This window comes from Macaca fascicularis, chromosome 13 (genome assembly GCF_037993035.2).
Source record: "Macaca fascicularis isolate 582-1 chromosome 13, T2T-MFA8v1.1".
NCBI lineage: Eukaryota > Metazoa > Chordata > Mammalia > Primates > Cercopithecidae > Macaca > Macaca fascicularis.
In genome coordinates this window covers 16,022,370-16,046,113 of record NC_088387.1, presented here as the reverse complement: position 1 = coordinate 16,046,113, position 23,744 = coordinate 16,022,370, and the positions used below count along the sequence as shown (strand labels likewise).

The 23,744-nt window shown below is 43.3% G+C and overlaps 1 protein-coding gene across 10 annotated transcripts in view; it reads right to left on the bottom strand.

The window, feature by feature from the left end:
* Positions 1–16,555, bottom strand: part of LIMS1 (LIM zinc finger domain containing 1) — a 142,613-nt gene extending 126,058 nt beyond the window's left edge. For 4 of the 10 annotated variants that reach the window (XM_065526771.2, XM_074011217.1, XM_074011223.1 and 1 more), the window contains exon 1: positions 16,431–16,555. In XM_065526771.2, coding sequence (XP_065382843.1) covers positions 16,431–16,462 — 32 coding nt within the window. In that variant the 5' untranslated portion in view covers positions 16,463–16,555. Of the gene's footprint in view, positions 1–2,036; positions 2,093–14,525; positions 14,588–14,889; positions 15,003–16,430 lie in introns of all 10 variants that reach the window. The other 6 variants (XM_065526770.2, XM_074011216.1, XM_074011214.1 and 3 more) reach the window with 3 other exon arrangements.
* Positions 16,556–23,744: the final 7,189 nt, after the last annotated feature.

Genomic DNA, 23,744 nt, shown 5'->3' with positions numbered 1-23,744 from the left:
GTACTGTCTCATGAGCATGAGATTTTTAAGTATCTCAAAAAGCATAAGTAGCTTTTTGCAGAAAAATGCTATATTCTTATAAAGTAACGTTTCATCAAAATTTATTTAAAATATCCAACTGCATATTTTAGCTTTCATCTCATTTGTTCAGCTAATCTCCAGTAATGCTCTATCCTGGAAAGCATGACAGTGCAGAACAAAACTTCATTTCTAAAAAGTTCCCAAGCCTTATATCCTTGGAGTTCCCATCACCCTCCACATTCCAAAACCTATCGCCACAACTTCCTTCATAGAAAGCATTCTAAGTGAATGAGCAAATTATTAGAGATGTTGGTTTTTATCTGTTCCCACGGTCCCAAAATGACCCTTTGCCAGGGGACTGGTGGGGGGAGCAGGGAACAGACCTCTGAAATTTTGAGGAACTGCTGGAACTTGTTTTGTCTTTCATCAAACTCAGTAGAGAGTTCTGTATTAAAATTAAGTGTCACATTCTACCCTTCACCAATGTCCTCTGTCATCATGAATACCACTCCCAAAGGGAAAGCACCCGAATACTGGAAAACCCAGGTCTAAAACAAAGTAGCTTTCATACAGTATATACCACATGCTCAGGGTTAAAACATTCTATTATGAAATATAAAGAAATTGCGTTAAACAGACATCTGCAGATGTTTCATGCTTTGTATAGATCTGGCAAACGCCCAAAAGACAAAAAAGTTCTCAGTTCCTGATGTGGGTTAGCCAGCATTGAAAAAAAAAAAAAAAAAAAAAAATCCCAAACATTGTTAAATTGTTTCAGAAATTACCCTTACACCCACCCACCTCAAAGTTACATCACTGTAATTCTCATCCACCTTACTAACCAGGTAACCTAGTGTCCTAGATATCTATCATTTTAAAATCTTTAACCACATTTTTTCATCATCATCCTCAGTCACGTAAATACACTCAATGACCTGAAATGGGCTAAGTGCGAACACAGCTTTCCAGATTTCATGGGGCTAGTCACAAAGCTCCTACTTTCTTGAACTCATTTTTAAAAAGAGAAAACCAGTCTCTAGCCATGTTTACAAAGGTTTCATGGCTATTGCAAAAATATCACTACCCACGCTCCTAAAACAAAAGGCTGCTCATTTGATGGATGAATTACTCCATCTCCAGATTCTAATTAAGACTACTATATATTCCCTAAAACATGCTTCACTATGACAAAGTCCATATTGTATTCCAAAGAAAGAACTATTCTGACAACAATCCAGTAAAACCCAAGGGAACCGATATATTCTAATGTAGGCAATGACCTTAAACTCTGGTATTTTGGGCACCATTTCCTCCACACTCTCTCTCAATGAGAAAATTTGAAAGTGGAGAATGAATAATTGTTTTGTTCTGAAACTTCCCATTAGAATAACAGAAAGAGACGTTCAACACAACACTGAGGAACCAGGCTAAATTTTAACCTGTATTCCTATGCTTTAGCTTCTAGGACACCCAAAGAACAAACCTCAACTGGATAGAAGACATAAGTCAAACTGCCAACAGCCCCTTTTGGCTAATTATGCGCCTAGCACCTGTCATTTTTAACTCTTTCTTCCTCTGTGTTGTGGGCCCAGCTATGAGAACTACCCCACTCAAGAGAGTGTCCAGACTCTTGGAGCCAGCAGTTAGCAAACTGTCCTGTGCTGGAGACACTAAGCATCACGTTCTAAGGGTATGAAAGAGAAAGACACCCTCAACCTCATCAATTCCACCTCTGCCCTACACTGTCCCTTGGTGATGAAGGGTACAGCAGGGTAATCCCTAAGGATGTCCTGCCTGACCATCCACCACCCAATCCACAACAGGACTTGGCCTATTTCCCAGCAACTTAAAAGTTTCACAACACTATCAGTAAGTGTGGAAGCACACCAGTCTTGTGTTGAAGTTAAAGTCTAATTTGTAATACAAAGCGCAAGGTGAAAACTTTATCCAAAATTTACATGAAACAACTTCAAACCACAACTCCCCCAATGAACTCCATCAACCCTTCTTCTTACCTTGTAATGAAATCAGAACTCTTATCTACCAGCCGTTTCATTTTTTCTGTAACAGACTAAAGATATAACACAATTATAGCCAGGGAGACCATTACTGAAAAGCAAAACGTCACACTTCAAACACAAGCATCATTAAGGAAACTTTATTCTCCATTATAAAATATGCAGAGTATTAACACCCAAATGATTTACAGGTGCTTTACAGAAATCTCCATAACCAACTTACTTTGCCCTATAGAGATTAGCTTCCTTCCATTTCTCATTGAACATTTCAAACTCTGTATGACATTTAACATAAAACTATACCATTGTCTTTTTAAAAAAAAAAAAAAAAGATCACTCAAATTAGACAGGCTTGCTAGAGAATGATCCGCTAGGCTCTGCTGGTTTAGCTATAAATGACGCAAACATTAATGACTGAATGCTAATCAGCCAATGAACAGGGATTACTTAATATATTGAGTGGGAAGTTATCACCATTCCAGTGGACTTCCAAGTGCAGATGCCATCCTAACCAGAGGGGCTCATAATACAAGAGCAACATCCACTTAAAGAGTAGGAGGGCGGGGCAGGCACTGTGGCTCACACCTGTAATCCCAGCATTTTGGGAGGCTGATGCAGGAGGACCCCTTGAGCCCAGGAGTTCAAGGTTTACAGTGAGCTGTGATCAATCCACTGCATGCACTCCAGCCTCAAGGACAGAATAAGACTCTGTATCCCTTAAAAAAAAAAAAAAAAAAAAAAGAAGAAGGCAGCAGTCCGATAGCAAGGAAAAACAATCACTCGTCCAAGTCAGAAAGTGACACTTCAACCCTAATTTAGTACTCTGTAAACCTAAAGCATCCAAAAGTGAAGGACTATCTAGATACCATAAACAATGTATTTTTGGGGCACAGATTCTATAACCACTATTATACTAAAGTGATACATGCTAAGGCGATACACATATTATTGAGTAGGAGACTGGACAGGATTACATGCTAACAACATAAGAGTGATGTGTAATCTGTCAAATTACATCATCAGATTACCAAATAGTTAAGGAGGGCTACTCTTTTTAGAAGTACAGCAGGTAAGACCTGCAATGTCTTCAATAACAATTAAAATATTTCCATCTTTCAAACCCCCTAATGCATTAATAATAATCTAGACTGAACCGTCTGCAAAGTGGGGTCCAGAGGCCAAACCAGCCTGTCCCTGTTTTTATACAGCCTGGGAGGTAAAATAGTTCTGTCATTTTCCCATTTATTATGAAAGAGGTGCATCTGAATCAGATATGGGTAAGACTCAAGGCACCATTCATCCTGAGGCAAATTCTCCTCTAGCTGTGAACCCTTAAGATCAAACAAGTTACCTATTTCCAAAAGACACAGCAGTCCTCAATAATTTCTAAGAGTAAAAACGGAGCCAAGAACGGAGACCAAGAACGGAGAACTGCTTTTTTAGATCCAACTACCAATTTACAGAATATATTAATGTAATAGAGGATGTGCCAGCGGGGTGACTCAGGCCTGTAATCCCTGCACTTTGGGAAGCTGAGGTGGGTGGATCACTTGAGGTCAAGAGTTTGAGATCAGCCAGGCCAACATGGTGAAATCCCGTCTCTACTAAAAATACAAAAAATTAGCTAGGTGTGGTGGCGGACGCCTGTAATCCCAGCTACTTGGGAGGCTGAAGCAGGAGAACCGCTTGAACCTGGGAGGTGGAGGTTGCAATGAGCCGAGATCAAGCCACTGCACTTCAGCTTGGGTAATAAGACTGACTCACTCATTCTCTCTTTACATAGATAGATTAGATAGATAGGCAGATAGATAGATAGATACATACATAGATAGATAGATAGGAAGGAAACCATATACCCTGAGGATACAAGTTGGTAAATCCAGATGGTAGGAAATTCTTCAAGATAACCAGCAATTTCTTCAACAACAAAATCACAAGAGAAAAGAAAAAGATGGAAGGTGTACTTATACGTTGAAAGAGACTAAAAGACTTATCAACCTATCAAATTTGTGAACCTTATTCAGATCTCAATTTAGAAAAACCACAAAATAAAATCGATGTTTGAGATAAACAGAAATTTAAACACGTACTGTGTAGTTGATGATATCAAGCAATTACTACTCTTCTTTTTTAGGTGTGATGATGCTGAGGTTATGTTTAAAGTTTTTCGAAGAGTCCTTATCTTTTAAGGATACATATTAAAATCTCTATAATATGACATAGTGGAGAGAAAAGTGAAAAAAGATTGGCCTTCAGTCAAAGATTTACCATCAGTCAGTAATTACTGAAGCTGGCCGGGTGTGGTGGTTCACACCTGTAATCCTAGCACTTTGGGAGGCTAAGGTGGGTGGATCACCTGAGGCCAAGAGTTTGAGACCAGCCTGGCCAACACGGTAAAACCTCATGTCTACTAAAAATACAAAAATTAGCCAGGCGTGGTGGTAGGCACCTGTAATCCCAGCTACTTGGGAGGCTGAGGCAGGAGAATTGCTTGAACCCAAGAGGCGGAGGTTGCAATGAGCCAAGAGTGCTACTGAACTCCAGCCTGGGCAACAGAGCAAAAACTTCACCTCAAAAATTAATAAATAAAATAATAATAATAATAATTGGGTTTTTTTGTTTTTTGTTTTTTTGAGGCGGAGTCTCGCTCTGTCACCCAGGCTGGAGTGCAGTGGCCGGATCTCGGCTCACTGCAAGCTCCGCCTCCCGGATTTACACCATTCTCCTGCCTCAGCCTCCCGAGTAGCTGGGACTACAGGCGCCCGCCACCTCGCCCGGCTAGTTTTTTTGTATTTTTTAGTAGAGACGGGGTTTCACCGTGTTAGCCAGGATGGTCTCGATCTCCTGACCTCATGATCCGCCCGTCTCGGCCTCCCAAAGTGCTGGGATTACAGGCGTGAGCCACCGCGCCCGGCCCAATAATAATAATTGTTGAAGCTGAGCGGAAGCACATGGAGACACATTATTCTCTCTGCTTTTGTATATGTTTGAAATCCTCCACAATAAAAAATTAAAAAGCACAGACTTCATGACATTTCTCCCTCAAGAAGTACGGGATGAGGCTGAGCAACCAGCATTTTTAGCACGAACCCCATGCCATGAGAAGTCTGCAGCCCATGTTTTGAGAGCGCTGCTCTCCCTGATTCTTGAATTTTCCCTACAACATTCCAAATCAGCCAGGCGTCTGGTTGAACCCTACAATGACCGATACATCTCTACCTGCTGAGAATCCAATAACATTTGACTGGTCCTAATGTCTTCAGTAAGTAACAACTAATCTATAATAACTAGTGACAAATTACCACTTCCTTCTTTAAATTTCTTATTTCTTTTTTCTTTTTTGAGAGAGAGAGGGAAAGAAAGAAGAGAGAAGATAGAGGGAAGGAAAGGAGAGAGAAAAGAGAGGGAGAGAAAGAGAAAGAGTCTTGCTGTGTTGCCCAGGCTGGAGTGCAGTGGCAAGACTCAACCTCCCAGGCTCAAGGGATCCTCCCACCTCAGCCTGCTGAGTATCTGGGACTGTTCCCAGACCAAACTGAGGGTCGGGCTGCTATTTCTCGTGGCCCAATAGAGAGATGCAGACAAACTTGGGAGGAAAAGAGTTTTTATTTCTGCAACCAGTTACAGGGAGAAGGCCTGGAAATTATCACCAGACCCACTCAAAATTACAAAGTTTTCCAGAGCTTATATACCTTCTAAGCCATATGTCTACGTGTAAGTGTGCATTCATCTAAAGACATAAGTGATTCACTTCTTTTAATCTATAACTAAGGTCTGAGTGTTGGAGACCTTCTTCTGGATCCTCAGTAAATTTACTTCATGTAAATGGGTCCAGGTGCTAAGGTGATTACCCTTATCTTGTCTCCTACTAAATCACAGAGGTTTGGGTAGCTTCTTCAGACCCACAATAAAATTTGTTTAATCCTAAAAGGGTCCTGTTAAGAATTCTTTTGTTGGCCGGGTGTGGTGGCTCATGCCTGTAATCCCAGCACTTTGGGAGGCCGAGGAGGGCGGATCACAAGGTCAGAAGATTTGAGACCACGGTGAAACCCCATCTCTACTAAAAATACAAAAAATTAGCTGGGCGTGGTGGCGGGCGCCTGTAGTCCCAGCTACTCTGGAGGCTGAGGCAGGAGAATGGCGTGAACCCGGGAGGCGGAGCTTGCAGTGAGCCGAGATCTCGCCACTGCACTCCAGCCTGGGCGACAGAGCGAGACTCCGTCTCAAGAAAATAAATAAATAAAATAAAAAATAAATAATTATTTTGTTATTTTGTCATGCTTTAAGGCCCAGGAAAGGCCTAGGCAAAACTCTTGGTGGGTTTCATTTGCAGTCCAGCCTTTGATAAGGGCACTGGCTTTTTGAGCTTTTACTATTTAACTTAACCACTCACTCAGTATTGAAACAGTTGTTATGGAGGCCCGCATTAGCGAGACCTGGCCGCCACAGGACTACGGGCGCGTGCCACTATGCCTAGCTAATTTTAAAATTTTTTGTAGAGATGGGGTACCACTATGTTGCCCAGGCTCATCTTGAACTCCTGGGCTCAAGTGATCCTCTTGCTTCAGCCTCCCAAAGTGCTGAGATTACAGGTGTGAGCCACCATGCCCAGTCAAATTTCTAAAAGACTTTTCTAAACAGTCTCTTATGGGAGTTGTACACACAAAGCTACAATATTAGACAATGTGTCCTTCACTCTATTACAGCTGTATACTCCATGGCCTATAGCATAGTACAGTGTATATAATGGACACAAACTGTACTGAAAGATGTCTTCCGAAATTTGTAAATATCACTTTCACATATACAAGCACAGCCGAGAGTTCAACTAAAAATAATGAAGTCTGTGTGTTGCACACAAATATAGACACACTAAATCTGGGTAAAGAACTGAATCTTACCCAATGCATTCTCCGGGAGGTCAAGGACAGAAAGCCTAACAGGTGTTGAAGCAGCCAGGGAAGCCATCTTCAAGATAGAGGAGTTTGCTGAGACTTGAGTGTAAGACTTGGGAACTCCTACCCCCTTCAAAAAGGAAAGGCTACTCCTGGCAGAATAACAAAAATCAAGTTCAGAAAGAGGGACTGTGGTATGGTTGGCAATAAGATGATGGAAGCTTAAGGGTAGTAGGGAATAAAACTGGATAGGTTGTCTGGACATGCCAAGAAAAAGCCTTGAGACTTGGAAAAACAATTAGCAAGCTGTGACCTCTTCTTGACCAGTGATGTGAAGTGAGGAGACACAGGGCTCTACAGGGCACTTCGGTTTGAACCCCAGCTGTCACTAATTGTAAGACCTGGTGAGTTTTTAATCTCTTGAGCTTGGCTTCCTTATCTGTAAAATAGATACAAAGATCCTATTTCATGGTGTGGCTATGATGGTAAGATTATATAAAATAGTATCTTTAAGGTATTTGTGTGGAAGTAGGTAATTAAGAAAAGGTGGTTATGACTAAGAGAGTTTCCAAAAGAGTGGCCTAGGAGGAAACTAGACTAAACAAGGATGCCTAAATATCATTTGAATTTCTCTTCAATGTTTCATGATGTTGGGTCTCTGCCAGCAGTCTGTAATACACTGTAGACTCACTAAACCAAAGAAAATGATTCTGTCTTACTCAGTTTTGTGAATTTATTCAAACAATGTCAAAGACACTAAGCAGAGCTAGCTCTGAACTTTCTGATTCACTAACAAAAGGAGAAATAAAGCCTAATGTCCAGTTTGTTTTTCTTTGGATATTTAACAAATTTGATTAAGACATTCCTTTACTTCCAGAGATTACATTTTGGAGAAAAGATTAGACATATATACAAAAAAACTATAAAACAAAATAGAAATTGGTAATTACCAAAAAAGAATTCAAAATGCTTTGGGAGAACAGAAAAAGCTCTGAATCCCTAATTCCCTACTGCACAGCAGGGGCTAAATTAATGCTCCAGGAATTCGTTGTTTTATAAGGGAAGTGGCAATTTTGCTCCCCCTGCCAAGAAAACACAAAAGATTATGATTTTCCAGGCCAAGAGAAGGGCATGAACAGCACTGAGGCAGGAAATCATCATTTTCAGAAAAGGCAGTGGGCTAGAGAGACACAGGCTAAGGAAATAGTGTGTGACAAGGCTATTAAGATGGGCTGGGCCAGATCACAAACAGCCTTAAATTCCAGGAGCTGGAGTTTGGACCTACTTGACAGGCAATAAGCAGCTTCTCAATATTTTGAAAACATGTGACCAAAGTAGTGCTTTAGAAAAATCTGAAACCGGCCGGGCGCGGTGGCTCAAGCCTGTAATCCCAGCACTTTGGGAGGCCGAGACGGGCGGATCACGAGGTCAGGAGATCGAGACCATCCTGGGTAACACAGTGAAACCCCGTCTCTACTAAAAATACAAAAACTTAGCCGGGCGAGGTGGCAGGCGCCTGTAGTCCCAGCTACTTGGGAGGCTGAGGCAGGAGAATGGCGTGAACCCGGGAGGCGGAGCTTGCAGTGAGCTGAGATCCGGCCACTGCACTCCAGCCTGGGTGACAGAGCGAGACTCCGTCTCAAAAAAAAAAAAAAAAAAAAAAAAAAAAAAAGAAAAATCTGAAACCAACACGGATGACAGATCAGTCAGGTGTACCTGCACTGTACCTTCCACAGAAAAACAAATCCTGTTGAATCTACTGCACTGAGAAGGAGAAACAGCCAGCTGTGGCAAAAGCTGCAACTGCCTACCCAATGTCCATTCTCCCTCCCTTCCTTGCTGTATTAACAAGGCAGATTTTACATGGGACAGCAATGTGCCTAGCTTTAAAAGCAAACAAAAACAAAACAACAACTACATTTACCAATGAGAAATAAACATATGTTTAAGTAGTTGGTAACATTTGTCACTCAGCTGATGCATCGGTAAGGAAGCCCATCAATAGGAAGGGATCTCTCTGGAGAGGAAAAAGTTGCAAGCACCAGCACATGTGGCTAGGATATCAGGTCTTCAACAACACTTCTGAAGTGTTCTTCAAAAGGAATCACTTGAAAGAGCCTGACATCCAGGACACCTGTAATAGAACAATTCTGGGCCAATATCCATAATTCATTCAGACATTTCCAAATACACCATGTTAACGGGCTCAGCTATAGGCCTTAGTCCTCAAGGTATTTACTACATACTGTAGACAAAAAGATAAAATATATACATACAACAAACTGTAACAATGCAATGTGAATAAAGTAACAGAGCAAACCAGTGTAATACAGCAGAGGAGACCCCACAATACAACTATAGCTTGGGCTGTATTCCTAACCCTGCTGTTAACTCACTTTTCAGCCTTGAATAAACTATTTTACCTCTCTAGCCAAATCCTGTCCTATAAAATAAAGGAGCAGTTTAAATAAAGGGCTAACACAGGAGACCCACTAAAGTGCTTAGCGCATTAGTTCAGTAGGTTCCAACTTTTTCACATATAAAGCCATTTTTAAAATGTTAAATAAATTATCTTAGATCTTCACATCACTATGATTGTCTTTTTAGCACATGTTAACAGATAAAGCATGCACTATATAAATACCACCACAAATTCCACAAACCCCTTAAAAGAATCTGTACTTTATCAACATTTAAATGAAAATTAGAAACATTCACAAACATTATTTCTTCCACTTCAAACACTTCATATGTGCATGGATTTTTATTTCCAGCCAGTTGGAGTAAGTTTACAGTCCACAGGTCACTGGCTCTGCATTCTCTCAAGTCTTTCCCAGCCTTAATACTGTCATCTTATGTTCATTTGAAAGATTTTCAGAACCAGGGTGAAAAGGAAATCAGTAAGAAAGGAGTGAAAAAAGAAAACAAAGGATTCAAAAGAAAATTCGAAGGTAAGAACTCAGCCAGAAAGTGGCTATAGGGAGGGGAAGGACAGGAAGAAACAAAAGCAACCATGTTAAGTGCCATCAGCAGCAGTATAAGTCCGGGGGAAAAGAACCAGGATGATGGGAAACGATGACTCACTGAGCAACTACTATGTTCCTGGCATGGCGTTCAATGGTTTAAAAATGAAAACATATACATGATTTTAAAAATCAAAACAGTTTGCGGCACTATTCACAATAGCAAAGACTTGGAATCAACCCAAATGTCCATCAGTGGCAGACTGGATTAAGAAAATGTGGCACATATACACCATGGGATACTATGCAGCCATAAAAAAGGATGAGTTTGTGTCCTTTGTAGGGACATGGATGCAGCTGGAAACCATCATTCTCAGCAAACTATCGCAAGAACAGAAAACCAAACACCGCATGTTCTCACTCGTAAGTGGGAACTGAACAACGAGATCACTTGGACTCGGGAAGGGGAACATCACACACCGGGGCCTATTATGGGGAGGGGGGAGAGAGCAGGGATTGCATTGGGAGTTATATCTGATGTAAATGACGAGTTGATGGGTGCTGACGAGTTGATGGGTGCAGCACACCAACATGGCACAAATATACATATGTAACAAACCTGCATGTTATGCACATGTACCCTAGAACTTAAACTATAATAATAAAAAAAGAAAAAAAATCAAAACAGTACAAAAAGCTATACAACAAAAAATTTCCCTCTCATCCTGGATTCTCAGGTGCCTAGACTCCCTCTCCAGAAGCAACAATCACTAAAAATTTCTCCTGTATCCTTTCAGAAATATTTGCATTTGCCTTCATATTTAATTATCACAACAACCTCTGAGATAGGTGGGATTACTTTATAAATTAAGAATCTGAGGCTTAAAGATGCTGACAGGTCCAAGATCAAAGAGCCTTGAAGGGACAGAACTAGGACTAGAACATGGACCCAACCACCCATGTACATACTAACTCTACACTCAGAAAGCTACGAAAACTCTGGTAGCTGGATGCAGTGGCTCACGCCTATAATCCCAGAACTTTGGGAGGCCGAGGAGGGAGGATCGCTTGAGTCCAGGAATTGAAGACTACGCTGGGCAACATGGGGAAACCCTGTCTCTACAAAAAATACAAAATATTAGCCGGGCATAGTGGCGTGCACCTGTTGTCCCAGCTACTCTGGAGGCTAAGGTGAAAGGATCACCTGACCCCAGGAGGTTGAGGCCGCAGTGAGCCATGACTGTACCACTTTACTCCAGCCACGGTGACAGAGTGAGACCCTGTCTCAAAAACAAAACAAAACAAAACAAAACAAAAAACACTGTGGCAGAGATGTTCAAAGTGTTTGCGATAATTAAAAAACAGAACCCAAATAACCACTAGTCAAAGACTGGTTGTATAAATCATATCACATGTACACTGTGAAATACTATGCAGCCATTAAAACTAAGGTTAAAAAAATAAGGCAAACCCAGATATACCACTCTAAGACAGCTTGTTGAAGTAAAAAGGCAATTGCAAGAAATGGGCAGTTGGTATTTATTGGACATAGAGTCTCAGTTTAGGAAGATGAAAAAGTTCTCGGAAGGAAGGGTAATGATGGTTGCACAGCAACGTGAATGTACATAATGCCACAAAACTGTACACTTAAAAACAGTTAAAATAGCAAATTTTGTTTTGCATATTTTACCGTAACTTTTTTTTTTTTTTTTTTTTTTTGAGACGGAGTCTCGCTCTGCCGCCCAGGCTGGAGTGCAGTGGCCGGATCTCAGCTCACTGCAAGCTCCGCCTCCCGGGTTCACGCCATTCTCCTGCCTCAGCCTCCCGAGTAGCTGGGACTACAGGCGCCGCCACCTCGCCCGGCTAGTTTTTTGTATTTTTAAAGTAGAGACGGGGTTTCACCGTGTCAGCCAGGATGGTCTCGATCTCCTGACCTCGTGATCCGCCCGTCTCGGCCTCCCAAAGTGCTGGGATTACAGGCTTGAGCCACCGCGCCCGGCCTACCGTAACTTTTTTATTTTATTTTATTTTTATTTTATTTTATTTTTTTTTTTTTTGAGACGGAGTCTCGCTTTGTCGCCCAGGCTGGAGTGCAGTGGCCGGATCTCAGCTCACTGCAAGCTCCCCTCCCGGGTTTACGCCATTCTCCTGCCTCAGCCTCCCGAGTAGCTGGGACTACAGGCGCCCACCACCTCACCCGGCTAGTTTTTTGTATTTTTAGTAGAGACGGGGTTTCACCATATTAGCCAGGATGGTCTCGATCTCCTGACCTCGTGATCCGCCCGTCTCGGCCTCCCAAAGTGCTGGGATTACAGGCTTGAGCCACCGCGCCCGGCCCGTAATTTTTTAATACTAAAAAAAGCAACTGCAGAACAGTATGGCTATGATTCCACTTTTGTAGAAAGTATGTGTAAACATTTTTTGTAAATGCATGTTGTCTATTATCTTGCTTTACCTTGCCTGCTACTTAGACATCCTGAAAGCCCTGGATTCCTGGTGTGCTGATGCTGAGTCCCATGCCTCCCACCGCCAAGCACATACTGCCAGCAGTTGAACTACTACCTTCACCTTTCTTCCAACTTCTCATGGAATGCACTCTTCAGCCCTTGCTTTATCTGCAGCTGCCCCGCCCCACTGTTAAATGTCACTGCAGACTCATCGAGCTCCAAAACATGCTCCAACGTGAAAAAAGATGCAGCAAAATGACTCCCTTACTCACCCCTGCAGTAAGCTCCAGGGTGGAAATGTCTGATATGATCAAATAAAAGAGATGAGATTATATCAGAAAGAGGGAAAAGAAAACCTCTGTTGCTGAAGAATGCACAGTATATGGCAACAGGTAGTGCAGCTCCTGCTTCTCAAGTCTCTTAAAATTAAAGTTTTTGGAAGATAATGTGGCAACAGTCCAGCATGTAACGTAGACGACATCCCTGTGGGTGGAAAACCACAGCTTAAAGTACAGTTACGAGAACTATAAAACTGACAGAATGGTTTGAGATGTTTTTCCTTCCATGTAAGTGCAAACCTAGGTAAGAATATGACCTATACTGAGGTGTATTTATTTAAATGATTATCCAAAGAGCAAACACAACATTGCTAAAAACAGAGGCTTTCAGAGTAAAGCTCTGCTCTCCTGTTACTGATCTGTTGTAGCTACGGAAGTTTCTCTGACCCAGTGGAGGGGCTCCAAGGTCCCCCTCTCTAGGAGGAAAGGAAAGCCTACTTGCTGTACCCACATTTAGCAAAGGAAAGAACTGCCCAGGAGACAGGTCAAGGGGCTATAGCAAAGGGAAAAGGGTGGGAATGATCAAATAAAATCAAGACAGCACAATCCTGATGGACGGTTTTCTCTAAGCCTGCGAGAAACGGAACCACCAGAACTGAAATGATCTTTTCTACCACCAAACTTTCCTTAGCTTTCTTAAACATCAAGAGTTTGATTTTCTCACCATACAAACAGGGACAGCGCACTGAAAAGGTGTGAAGACACACAGGCCCATGGCATTTTCCCTCTTCACAGTGGCACTGGCCATTTTCTTACCAGGGAAAATCCTGAAAGGCAGAGAGTTGCTTCTTCCATAGTGGTCGAAGTCTTAGTCATTATGTCCTACTAAATCTCCCCAAAACTACAAGGCACACACTACCACAAGCATTCAAGAACAATTTTAAGAGAAACCTTGTTTTTGTTCCTTTTTAAATATCCCCAATACCTGCATATCCCTCATCATTTAGGATTATGTCTTTAACAGTGGTTCTTAAAGTATGGCCTTGAACCCCTGAGGGTCTCCAAGACCTTTTTAAGGGGTCTGAGAGATCGAAGCTATTTTCATCAAACTAAGATATTCCTAAGAAGTCACTGTAGCATTGTGCACTGTGTTGACACACAGATAGTGCAAAAACAACAGTCGGTACAACTGCTGGCCGCTCAGCACTAAAGAGGGCCACGGTAGCGTCCCTAATCTTTACCTCTAGGTACTCACAGGAAAATAATGTCAATTTCACCTTTTTAAGTGAAATGGTACAGTCACGCTGGAAAAAAACTGTCAGTTTCTTAAAAAGCTAAACATGCAATTTCTGTACAACCTGGCAATTGCACACTCTTGGACATTTATCCCAGAAAAGGAAAACTTACGTTCACATAAAACCTAGACAGTCCGGGCACAGTGGCTCTAAAATTCCAGCACTTTGGGAGGCTGAGGTGGGTGGATTGCTGGAACCCAGGAGTTTGGGACTCCTGGACTAGCCTGGACAACATGGCGAAACGCTGTCTCTACCAAAAAAACACAAAAATCATCCAGGCATGGTGGCGTGTGCCTGTAGTCCCAGCTAGGTGGGGGACTGAGGTAGGAGGACTGCTTCAGCCTGGGAGGTCGAGAGTGCAGTCAGTCATGACCATGTTACTGCACTCCACTCCAGCCTGGGTGACAGAGCAAGACACTGTCTCAAAAACAACAACAAATACTTGTCTATTTGTTCATAGTAGTTTTCTTAACAGTCCAAAACTAACAGCTTGAATGTCCTTCAACACGTGAACAGTTAAACTCCTGTACATCCATACCACGAAGCACTACTCAGCAACAAAAAGGAACAAACCATGACATACACAACAAATAGTGTATGATTCCACTTACATGAGATATGAGGTACCAGCAGTAGTTAAAGTCATAGAAAGTAGGATGATGGCTGCCAGGGGCTGGCGGGAGAAGGGGAATGGAGAGTTGTTTAATAGGTACAGAGTTTCAGTTTTGGTAAGACAAAGATTCCTGGACATGTATGATGGTTATGAATGCACAATAATTTGAATGAACTTATTACCCTCCCCCCAAAAAGTAAATTATTAATGGTAAATTCAGGATGGGAAGGGGACAGGAGGGGGAGGGACACTGCACTAGAGAGGTTTGAAGGTCTTAAAAGGAAACTATTATCTCCTTTATTACACTACATATCCATTATTCTTAATATCTCACAAATACTTTAAATTTTATATCAACTTACTAATCAATACTTGAAGGAAAAAAGTCCATGATGAAGGAGTACAAATTATTGTTATCAAATCTTGAGCTTTGACTCTTTTTTGTTACTTGTGACCAACTGGCAGGTGTGCACTTCTGTAATAGAACGATGAGCTGAATTACTTGCTTGTTTCATGAAATACCATTTTTACTGGAAAGAACAACTGACAAACTAGGGTTATTTAAACCTGCATTGCCAGACATTCCCTTGAAACTGAACAAAGTGAGTCTGTCACTTTAAGGAAAACAATTGACAATATTTGGTTTCCAATGATAAAAAGCAAGCTTTCAACTGAAAATTAGAATTTTGGAAAACTTGTAAGCACCACACCTTGTATCTGACAGCTTTTAACATAAAGACTTTGCTAATGAAATCAATAGTGATAGTAACGAATGTTATTCGGCGCTATTAATGAAATGTGTCAGCTTGGGATCTGCCAAACTCAGTGAGCCAGTATCTTCCAAATGACAAACACATGGCGTTACAATGGGTAACAGGTCCATTCAAACTGCAAGACAGACCAAGGAATTTTAATGTAACTCTGTGCAAAGGCCATTGACAGAAGCTTCAGCTGCATTCAAACTGCAAGACAGACCAAGGAATTTCTAACGAAACTGTGTGAAAAGTCCGCTGACAGCAGCTTCAGATAACTGCAAGACAGACCAAGAAATTTTAATATAACTGTGTGAAAAGTCCACTGATAGTAGCTTCAGATTCCACGCCCAAACCAGCCTTTGAGAAACTTCCACTTACGTAGTTTTGGGGTAGTAATAAAGAATACCCATAATTATCTGAAAAAGCTATTAAGACAGTACTCCCTTTTTCAACTATACATCTGTGTAAGATCAGATTTTCTTCATATGAAAACATACCGCAACAGACTGAACGCAAAGCAGATGGAAAAACGCAGTTGTCTCTAAGTCAGACAACTCAAGAGATTCGCAAACTGTAAAGGACGCCACTAGTCCCACGAACTCTTTGTTTTAGCAAAACCCTACGTTGCATAAAAATGCGGAACCCTATGTTGCATAAAAATGCGGTATGTACGTTAACATACCACGGATTTATTCAATTAGTTAATTGTAACTTCACTGTCTCGGTTTTGCTTTCTAGTATAGTCTATGGAGACAGCCATCCTTCCAGGTCCTCTAGTCCCAAGAGGGGTCCCGAGACCAAGACGTCTGCGACCTGCTGATCCCTAGTGCTAGAAGATAAATGATTAGCTAGGCAAATACTGATTTGTCTTAAGGAACTCTGGGGGCAGCGAGGCGGCGTCAGCGCCCGTGCCACCGCGGACACCCGGGAGTGAACAGCAGGGGTCTCCTCCGCGGGCCCGCACGCAGCCACGCCGCCGCCCGAGCGCTGGGGGTCCGGTCTCCGGGCTCCGGGCTCCGCGCCGCCCGGGTGAGGCCGCAGGGAGGCCGCGGGGAAAGCCCGGCCGCCCGCCCGCGCCAGGCCCGGCCCGAAGGCCCGCCGGGAGCGGCGGGGCGGACGTGGCGGGCGCCGCGCGGCGCGGCCCGTACCTGTGGGTCATCCCGGCCGCCACGCCCAGCATCTCTCCGCTTTCCACCGCCGCAGTCTCTCAGCCCCTCGCCTCACGGCACCACTCCAGCCGCGTCCTAGTCCCTCGTCGCCGCGGCCGGGTACTGGCGGGCCCGGAGCAGGAAGGGGAGGAGGGCCGGGGTGGGCCGCGCGGGGGCGAGCGAGGCGGGGGCAGGAGAGGCAGGCCGCGCGGGAAGGCGGGGAGGGGCGGGGACTGGCGGGGCGGGCGCGGGAGGGCGGGGACTGGAGAGGTAGGCGCGGGGGGCGGGGAGGGGCGTGGTAGGGCGGGGCGCGGGTCAGACCCCGCCCCAACCCGTGGCTCGGGCCCGCCCCCATCTCAGCACCCCAGGCGAGCTAGTCTGGGAGGCTGGCGCAAAGGCAGCTGGTGGCGGGGTTGGGGGCTACTTTGGGATCCCCCGACGTGCGGCGGCTACTCTGAGGCCGACTTCCCTACAACAAGGATGGCGGTGACGGGCGCAGAGAGCGGGCCCGGCTCTCCTTGCGTCGAGGCTCCTTTGATTCCACTCGCGTAGCTGCGCGGCCCTGGCAGCGGCCTCGGTCCCGGGGGTGGGCGCTCCACAGGGTTCCGCCCCGTCCTGGCCACTACGCCTGAGGGGACTCTATGCTAAAGTTCTGTCGGGCAGGCGGGGCGTCCGGGAGAACCTGGTCTGGATCGGCCACCGCTGGGTCCCTGAGCTCCGCACGGAGCCTGCAGGCTTTGTTTAACTTGTGAGTTAAGAAGTTAACCTTTCTTGGAGAGATTTCCAGTCTTGCCTCTGAATCCTGTTCTTCCTTGCTAGCTCTCATTGTCTTCACTCATTCCATCTATCAAAATCTGAAATTTCGGGGCCGTGCAGTGACTCATGCCTGTAATCCCAGCACTTTGGGAGGCCAAGGCAGGCGGATCACCTGGGGTCAGGAGTTCGAGACCAGCCTGACCAACATGGAGAAACCCCGTCTCTGCTAAAAATACAAAATTAGCAGGGCATGGTGTTGGCGCATGCATGTAATCCCAGCTACTCGGGAGGCTGAGGCAGGAGAATCGCTTGAACTTGGAAGGCGGAGGTTACGGTGAGCTGGGAGATCGTGCCACTGCACTCCAGCCTAGGCAACAGGAGCGAAACTCCGTCAAAAACAAACAAACAAACAAAAAACCCCTGCAATCTCCAAAGGATCTAATAGATAAGACAGGTTATTCATCCTGAGCATAAATGATCTCTCTCAGGGTACCTGATTCAGTAACTATACTTACTCTCTGGTAATAGAATGGAAACTTTGGTCTCCTGCCAGTCGAGGCATGTGGGAGAAAAACACTGGATCTATTTGATATCCTGACATCAAAGTAAATTCCAAACAAAGCAAATAGTTAAATATTCAAAAAAAATAAAAAATAAAAAAATAAAGAGAGGGAGAGAGAGGATATAAAAATACCAGAAGAAAACAAGGGGAAAAAAACTAAGGTTGGAGTGGTGAGAGGCTTTTCAAAGAGCATATAAACCATAAAATTAAAAATTGATAAACGTAGGCTGGGCGCGGTGACTCCCGCCTGTAATCCAAGCACTTTGAGAGGCTGAGGTGGGTGGATCACCTGTGGTCAGGAGTTTGAGACCAGCCTGACCAACATGGTGAAACCCTGTCTCTACCAAAAATGCAAAACTTTCGCCAGGTGTGGTGGAGGGTGCCTGTAATCCCAGCTACTTGGGAGACTGAGGCAGGAGAATTACTTGAACCCGGGACACAGAGGTTGCAGTGAGCCGAGGTCGTGCCATTGCACTCCAGCCTGGGTGACAGAGCGAGATTCTGTCTCTAAATAAATAAATAAAAATTGATAAACATTTAAATTGATAAATATAATGTAGAAATTAAATTTTCTGCATAGCAAATAAATATAACAAACCCCAAGAAAAATATCTGTAAAATGTATGACAAAAATTATATTTTTATCTAATTTTTAAAAAAAGAAGTACAAAAATGTTCAACTCAGAGAAAAACAGGCTTCTACAGAAAATACAAACGATTTTTTGGAGTACAAGAATCTAACACCATAAAACAAAAATAAAATATGATTTTTCACAAATGCAAAGATGAAAAGTTTGACTATGTACTGTTTTGATGAGGATATAGGGAAACCCCTTTTTTCCCCCCTAGAGGAGGTCTCCCTATGTTACCCACACTGGTCTTGAACTCTTGGACTTAAACTATCCTTTTGAATAGCAGGGCTTATGAGTGCATGCCAGCATGCCTGGCTAATTTATTGTTGATAGGAGTATAAATCCATACACGCTTTGTAAAGAACAAGTGGGCAATAGGTGTCAATGTAAAATTCAGCTCTACTTTGACCCAGGAAATTCATATTTTGGAATTTATCTTACAAATGTATTCTTATATGTACACCAAAAGAATGTACAAATTTGACTGGGCACGGTGGCTCACACCTGTAACTCCAGCACTTTTGGAGGTTGAAGTCGGAGGATCCCTTGAGGTTAGGAGTTCAAGACCAGCCTGGGAAGAAAAGGGAGACCCCCATCTCTACAAAAAAAAATTTTTTTTAATTAGCTGGGCATGGTGGTGGGCACCTGTAGTTCCAACCAGCCATAATTGCACCACTGCACTGCAGCCTGGGTGACAGAGTGAGACCCCGATTCAAAGAAAAAAAAAAAAAAACAAATTTTAAAGATCCCTTGGCAACTCTCTGTACACTAAATGATATCACTGAAATTTACTTTAAAATAAAATGTAGGGGTGGGGAATGTGGGTTGATAACTTGAAACTACCTCATAAATACATGATATTCTTTATATTAGCTTGTCTACTTTAGTGTATATGTGAAAATTTCTATAATAAAAAAGTTTTTAAAAATTGAAAGCGGCCAGGCTCAGTGGCTCAGGCCTGTAATCCCAGCAATTTGGGAGGCCAAGGCAGGTGGAGCACGACGTCAGGAGATTGAGACCATCTTGGCTAACACCGTGAAACCCCGTCTCTACCAAAAATTACAAAAAAAAAAAATTAGCCAGGCGTGGTGGGCGCGCGCCTGTAGTCCCAGCTACTCCGGAGGCGGAGGCAGGAGAATGGCGTGAACCCCGGGAGGCTGAGCTTGCAGTTAGCCAAGATCATGCCACTGCACTCCAGCCTGGGTCGACAGAGCGAGACTCGGTCTAAAAAAAAAAAAAAAAAAAGAAATCGAAAACAGAAGAATGTACAAGGAGAGTCATTGCAGTTTTGTTTTTAAGAACTGAGAAAGTTTATTTATCCAGGACATTCTTTAAGTAAATTATGGTTTCTACCAGTAATACTCTGCAGCTGTTAAATAAGAATAGCCAGTAAGTATATGAAAAAATGCTCAACATCACTAATCATTAGGGAAATGCAAATCAAAACCATGGTGAGATATACCTCCTACCCTTTCAGATGGCTACTATCAAAAAAACAGAAAATAATGTTGGCAAGGATGTGAAGAAATTGGAACCTTGTGCACTGTTGGAGGGAGTGTAAAATGGTGCAGCTCCTGTGGAAAACAATAAGGCAGTTCTTTAAAAAATTCAAGATACAGTTGCCATATGATCTAGCAATTCCACTTCTGGATATATATCCCAAAGAAGTGAAAGCAAGGTCTGGAAGAGATATTTGCACGTGCACATTCATAGTAGCATTATTCACAATAGCTGAAAGGTGGAAACCACCCAAATGTCCAGAAATGGATAAATGGATAAGTAAAATGTGGTACATTCATACAATGGAATATTTATTCACCCTTATAAAGGAAGGAAATGTTGGCTGGGCGTGGTGGCTCATGCCTGTAATCCCAGCACTTTGGGAGGCCAAGGCAGGCAGATCACCTGAGGTCAGGAGTTCGAGACCAGCCTGGCCAACATGGTGAAACCCCATCTCTACTGAAAATACAAAAATTAGCTGGGCGTTGTGGCGGGCACCTGTAATCCTAGCTATTTGGGAGGCTGAGGCAGGAGAATCACTTGAACCCAGCAGGTGGAGGTTGCAGGGAGCTGAGATTGTGCCATTGCACTCCAGTCTGGGCAACAAGAGCAAGACTCCATCTCAAAAAAAAAAAAAAAAAAAAGGAAGGAAATTCTGACTCATGCTGCAAAATGGATGAACCTTGAGAACGTTACACTAAGTGAAAGAAGCAAATCATAAAAAGGACAAATATTGTATGATCCCACTTACATAAGGTACCTAGAGTAATGAAATTCAGAGAGAGAAAGTAGAATGGGTGTTGTCAAGGGTATGGATTGGGGAGTGGAGAGTTGTTGTTTAATGGGGACAGAGTTTCAGTTTTGCAAGAGAAAAAATTCTGGAGATGGATGGTGGTGATGGTTGCACAGCAATGTGAATGTACTTCACGCTACAGCACTGTGCATTTAAAAACAGTTAAGACAAATACATCTTAATTTAAAAAATAAAAGGAAGTTGACTGGCTGTATGGGTGTAAAGATGGTGGCATGATCTGGGAATAAGTAGCCAAAGGAATGGGCATAAAGTTGAAACAAGCAAGGAAGAGCCAGGTCATTAGGGTCCTGAATGTTAGGGGATGCCAGGTTTTATTATGAAAAAAAATGTAAGCCGGCTGCGGTGGCTCGCGCCGTAATTCCAGCACTCTGGGAGGCCGAGGCAGGCGGATCACGAAGTCACGAGATCGAGACCATCCTGGCTAACATGGTGAAACCCTGTCTCTACTAAAAATAAAAATAAAAAAATTAGGCGGGCGTGATGGCGGGCGTTTGTACTCCCAGCTACTCCGGAGGCTGAGGCAGGAGAATGGCGTGAACCTGGAAGGCCGAGCTTGCAGTGAGCCGAGATTGCGCCGCTGCACTCCAGCCTGGGCGACAATGCAAGACTCCGTCTCAAAAAAAAAAAAAAAAGAAAAAGAAAAAAATGTATAAATAAGAATGTGTAGTGTAGATATGGATGTTTTTATTTTATTTTTATTTATTTATTTATTTATTTATTTTGAGACGGAGTCTCGCTCTGTCGCCCAGGCTGGAGTGCAGTGGCCGGATCTCAGCTCACTGCAAGCTCCGCCTCCCGGGTTTACGCCATTCTCCTGCCTCAGCCTCCCGAGTAGCTGGGACTACAGGCGCCCGCCACCGCGCCCGGCCGATATGGATGTTTTTAAATAAAAACTTAATGAAGGGCATTATTTATGAAAGTGTTCATGTGTATGTGCTTTGAGAGAAGGAACTCACGTGCCAAGGAGAGAAGTTAGGAGTCGGTTTTAATAATTCAGCAAGTGATATTTATAGAAATGGAGGAAGGGTGTAGAAAACACCTATCCAACTCTCCCTGTCTGTGGGACCTGCCCCATATTTGTACAATGGACCCCACTCTTCTGGCTGGAGGTCATTAGACCAGAGAAGGGCACCAAAGTCTGCAGGACCAGAACCCCTACATAGGGATTTAGAATTGAAGCTAAGAGGTTTCAGTCTCACTCGGAGCTGGGTTCTTCAGTGGAGGTGCAAACTCTTGGGAGCTTTGGAGAGAAGCCCTTTCCTACTGTGTGAAACCAGTAGTTGAGAATGAGTGTCCACGGAGAAATATAAGTAAATATAGATCAAAACAAATACAAAGAAATGATAAAAGTGTAAGCATAAAGTAATATAATCGTATTTTAAAGCTAACATGAGGCCAGGCTCGGTGACTCACACCTGTAATGCCAGCACTTTGGGAGGCGGAGGCGGATGGATCACGACGTCAGGAGATAGAGACCACCGTGGCTAACACGGTGAAACCACATCTCTACTAAAAAAAAATATAAAAAATTAGCCGCGCATGGTGGCGGGCGCCTATAGTCCCAGCTACTCGGGAGGCTGAGGCAGGAGAATGGTGTGAACCCACGAGGTGGAGCTTGCAGTGAGCCGAGATCACACCACTGCACTCCAGCCTGGGCGACAGAAGGAGACTCCGTCTGAGGGGGGAAAAAAAAAAGCTAACTTGAAAATTGCAGTCCCTATAATCCTGCTTCCTAGATCGAATTGGTGATCTTGCACTTTTAGTGTCATTTTCTGTCCATCATAGTTATATGTATCCCAATGTAATACATATATTACCTATTAACATGAAAAATTTTAAGCACAAAGAAATTTAAAGGAAATATGCTCATCTATGAATATTATAAAGCCACCATCTAGATTTATCAATTAATATTTTGCAGTGTTTAATTTTTTTACTGTAGTTTGAAGTAAATAACTTTAAACTCTTCATCCCTAAATACTTTAGAATGCATCTTTTTTTTTAAGAGGCAGTTCTTTTACAGTATAATCACACAATTTTCACAAGTAATAGTGCTTTCTAAATGTTGTCTAATAACCAAACTATATTCACATTTCCCTTTTTGATCCCAAAAAATGTCTTTGAGAGCTGGTTTGTTTAAATAGCGTTCTAATTAAGGAGCATAGGTTGCATTTCATTGTTTGTCTCTAAGCTTTTTAAAAATCAAGTGTAGGCCGGGCGCGGTGGCTCAAGCCTGTAATCCCAGCACTTTGGGAGGCCGAGACGGGCGGATCACGAGGTCAGGAGATCCAGACCATCCTGGCTAACATGGTGAAACCCCGTCTCTACTAAAAAATACAAAAAAACTAGCCGGGCGATGTGGCGGGCGCCTGTAGTCCCAGCTACTCGGGAGGCTGAGGCAGGAGAATGGCGTGAACCCGGGAGGCGGAGCTTGCAGTGAGCTGAGATCCGGCCACTGCACTCCAGCCTGGACGACAGAGCGAGACTCTGTCTCAAAAAAAAAAAAAAAAAAAAAAAAAAAAAAAAAAAAATCAAGCGTAGTACCTGGCCCCCCCCCTTTTTTTTTTCTTGACTTTGAACTTATTGGAGAAACCTAGCCAGCTTGTAGAAGTTGGGTCAATGTTCTCACTTTCTGTATGTATCTGATTGTTTCCTCATGGTGTTCTTTAACTGTATTCCCTTTTGTTTCCGGTAAAGCAGAATTTTAGGCTTGAATACAATTACATTAAACGTGTTGGGCAACAATTCTTCACCGTTGATGCCATTTTCTTTCTTCCTCGCTTGCTTGCTGGCTTTCTTTCTTTGTCTTTTTTTTCTTTTTTTGACGGAGTTTCACTCTTGTCACCCAGGCTGGCGTGCAGTGGCACTATCTTGGCTCACTGCAACCTCCGCTTCCCAGGTTCAAGTGATTCTCCTCCCTCAGCCTCCCAAGTAGCTGGGATTACAGGCGCTCGCCACCACGCCCAGCAAATTTTGGTATTTTTAGTAGAGATGGTGTTTTATCATGTTAGTCAGGCTGGTCTCGAACTCCTGATCTCAGGTGATCCACC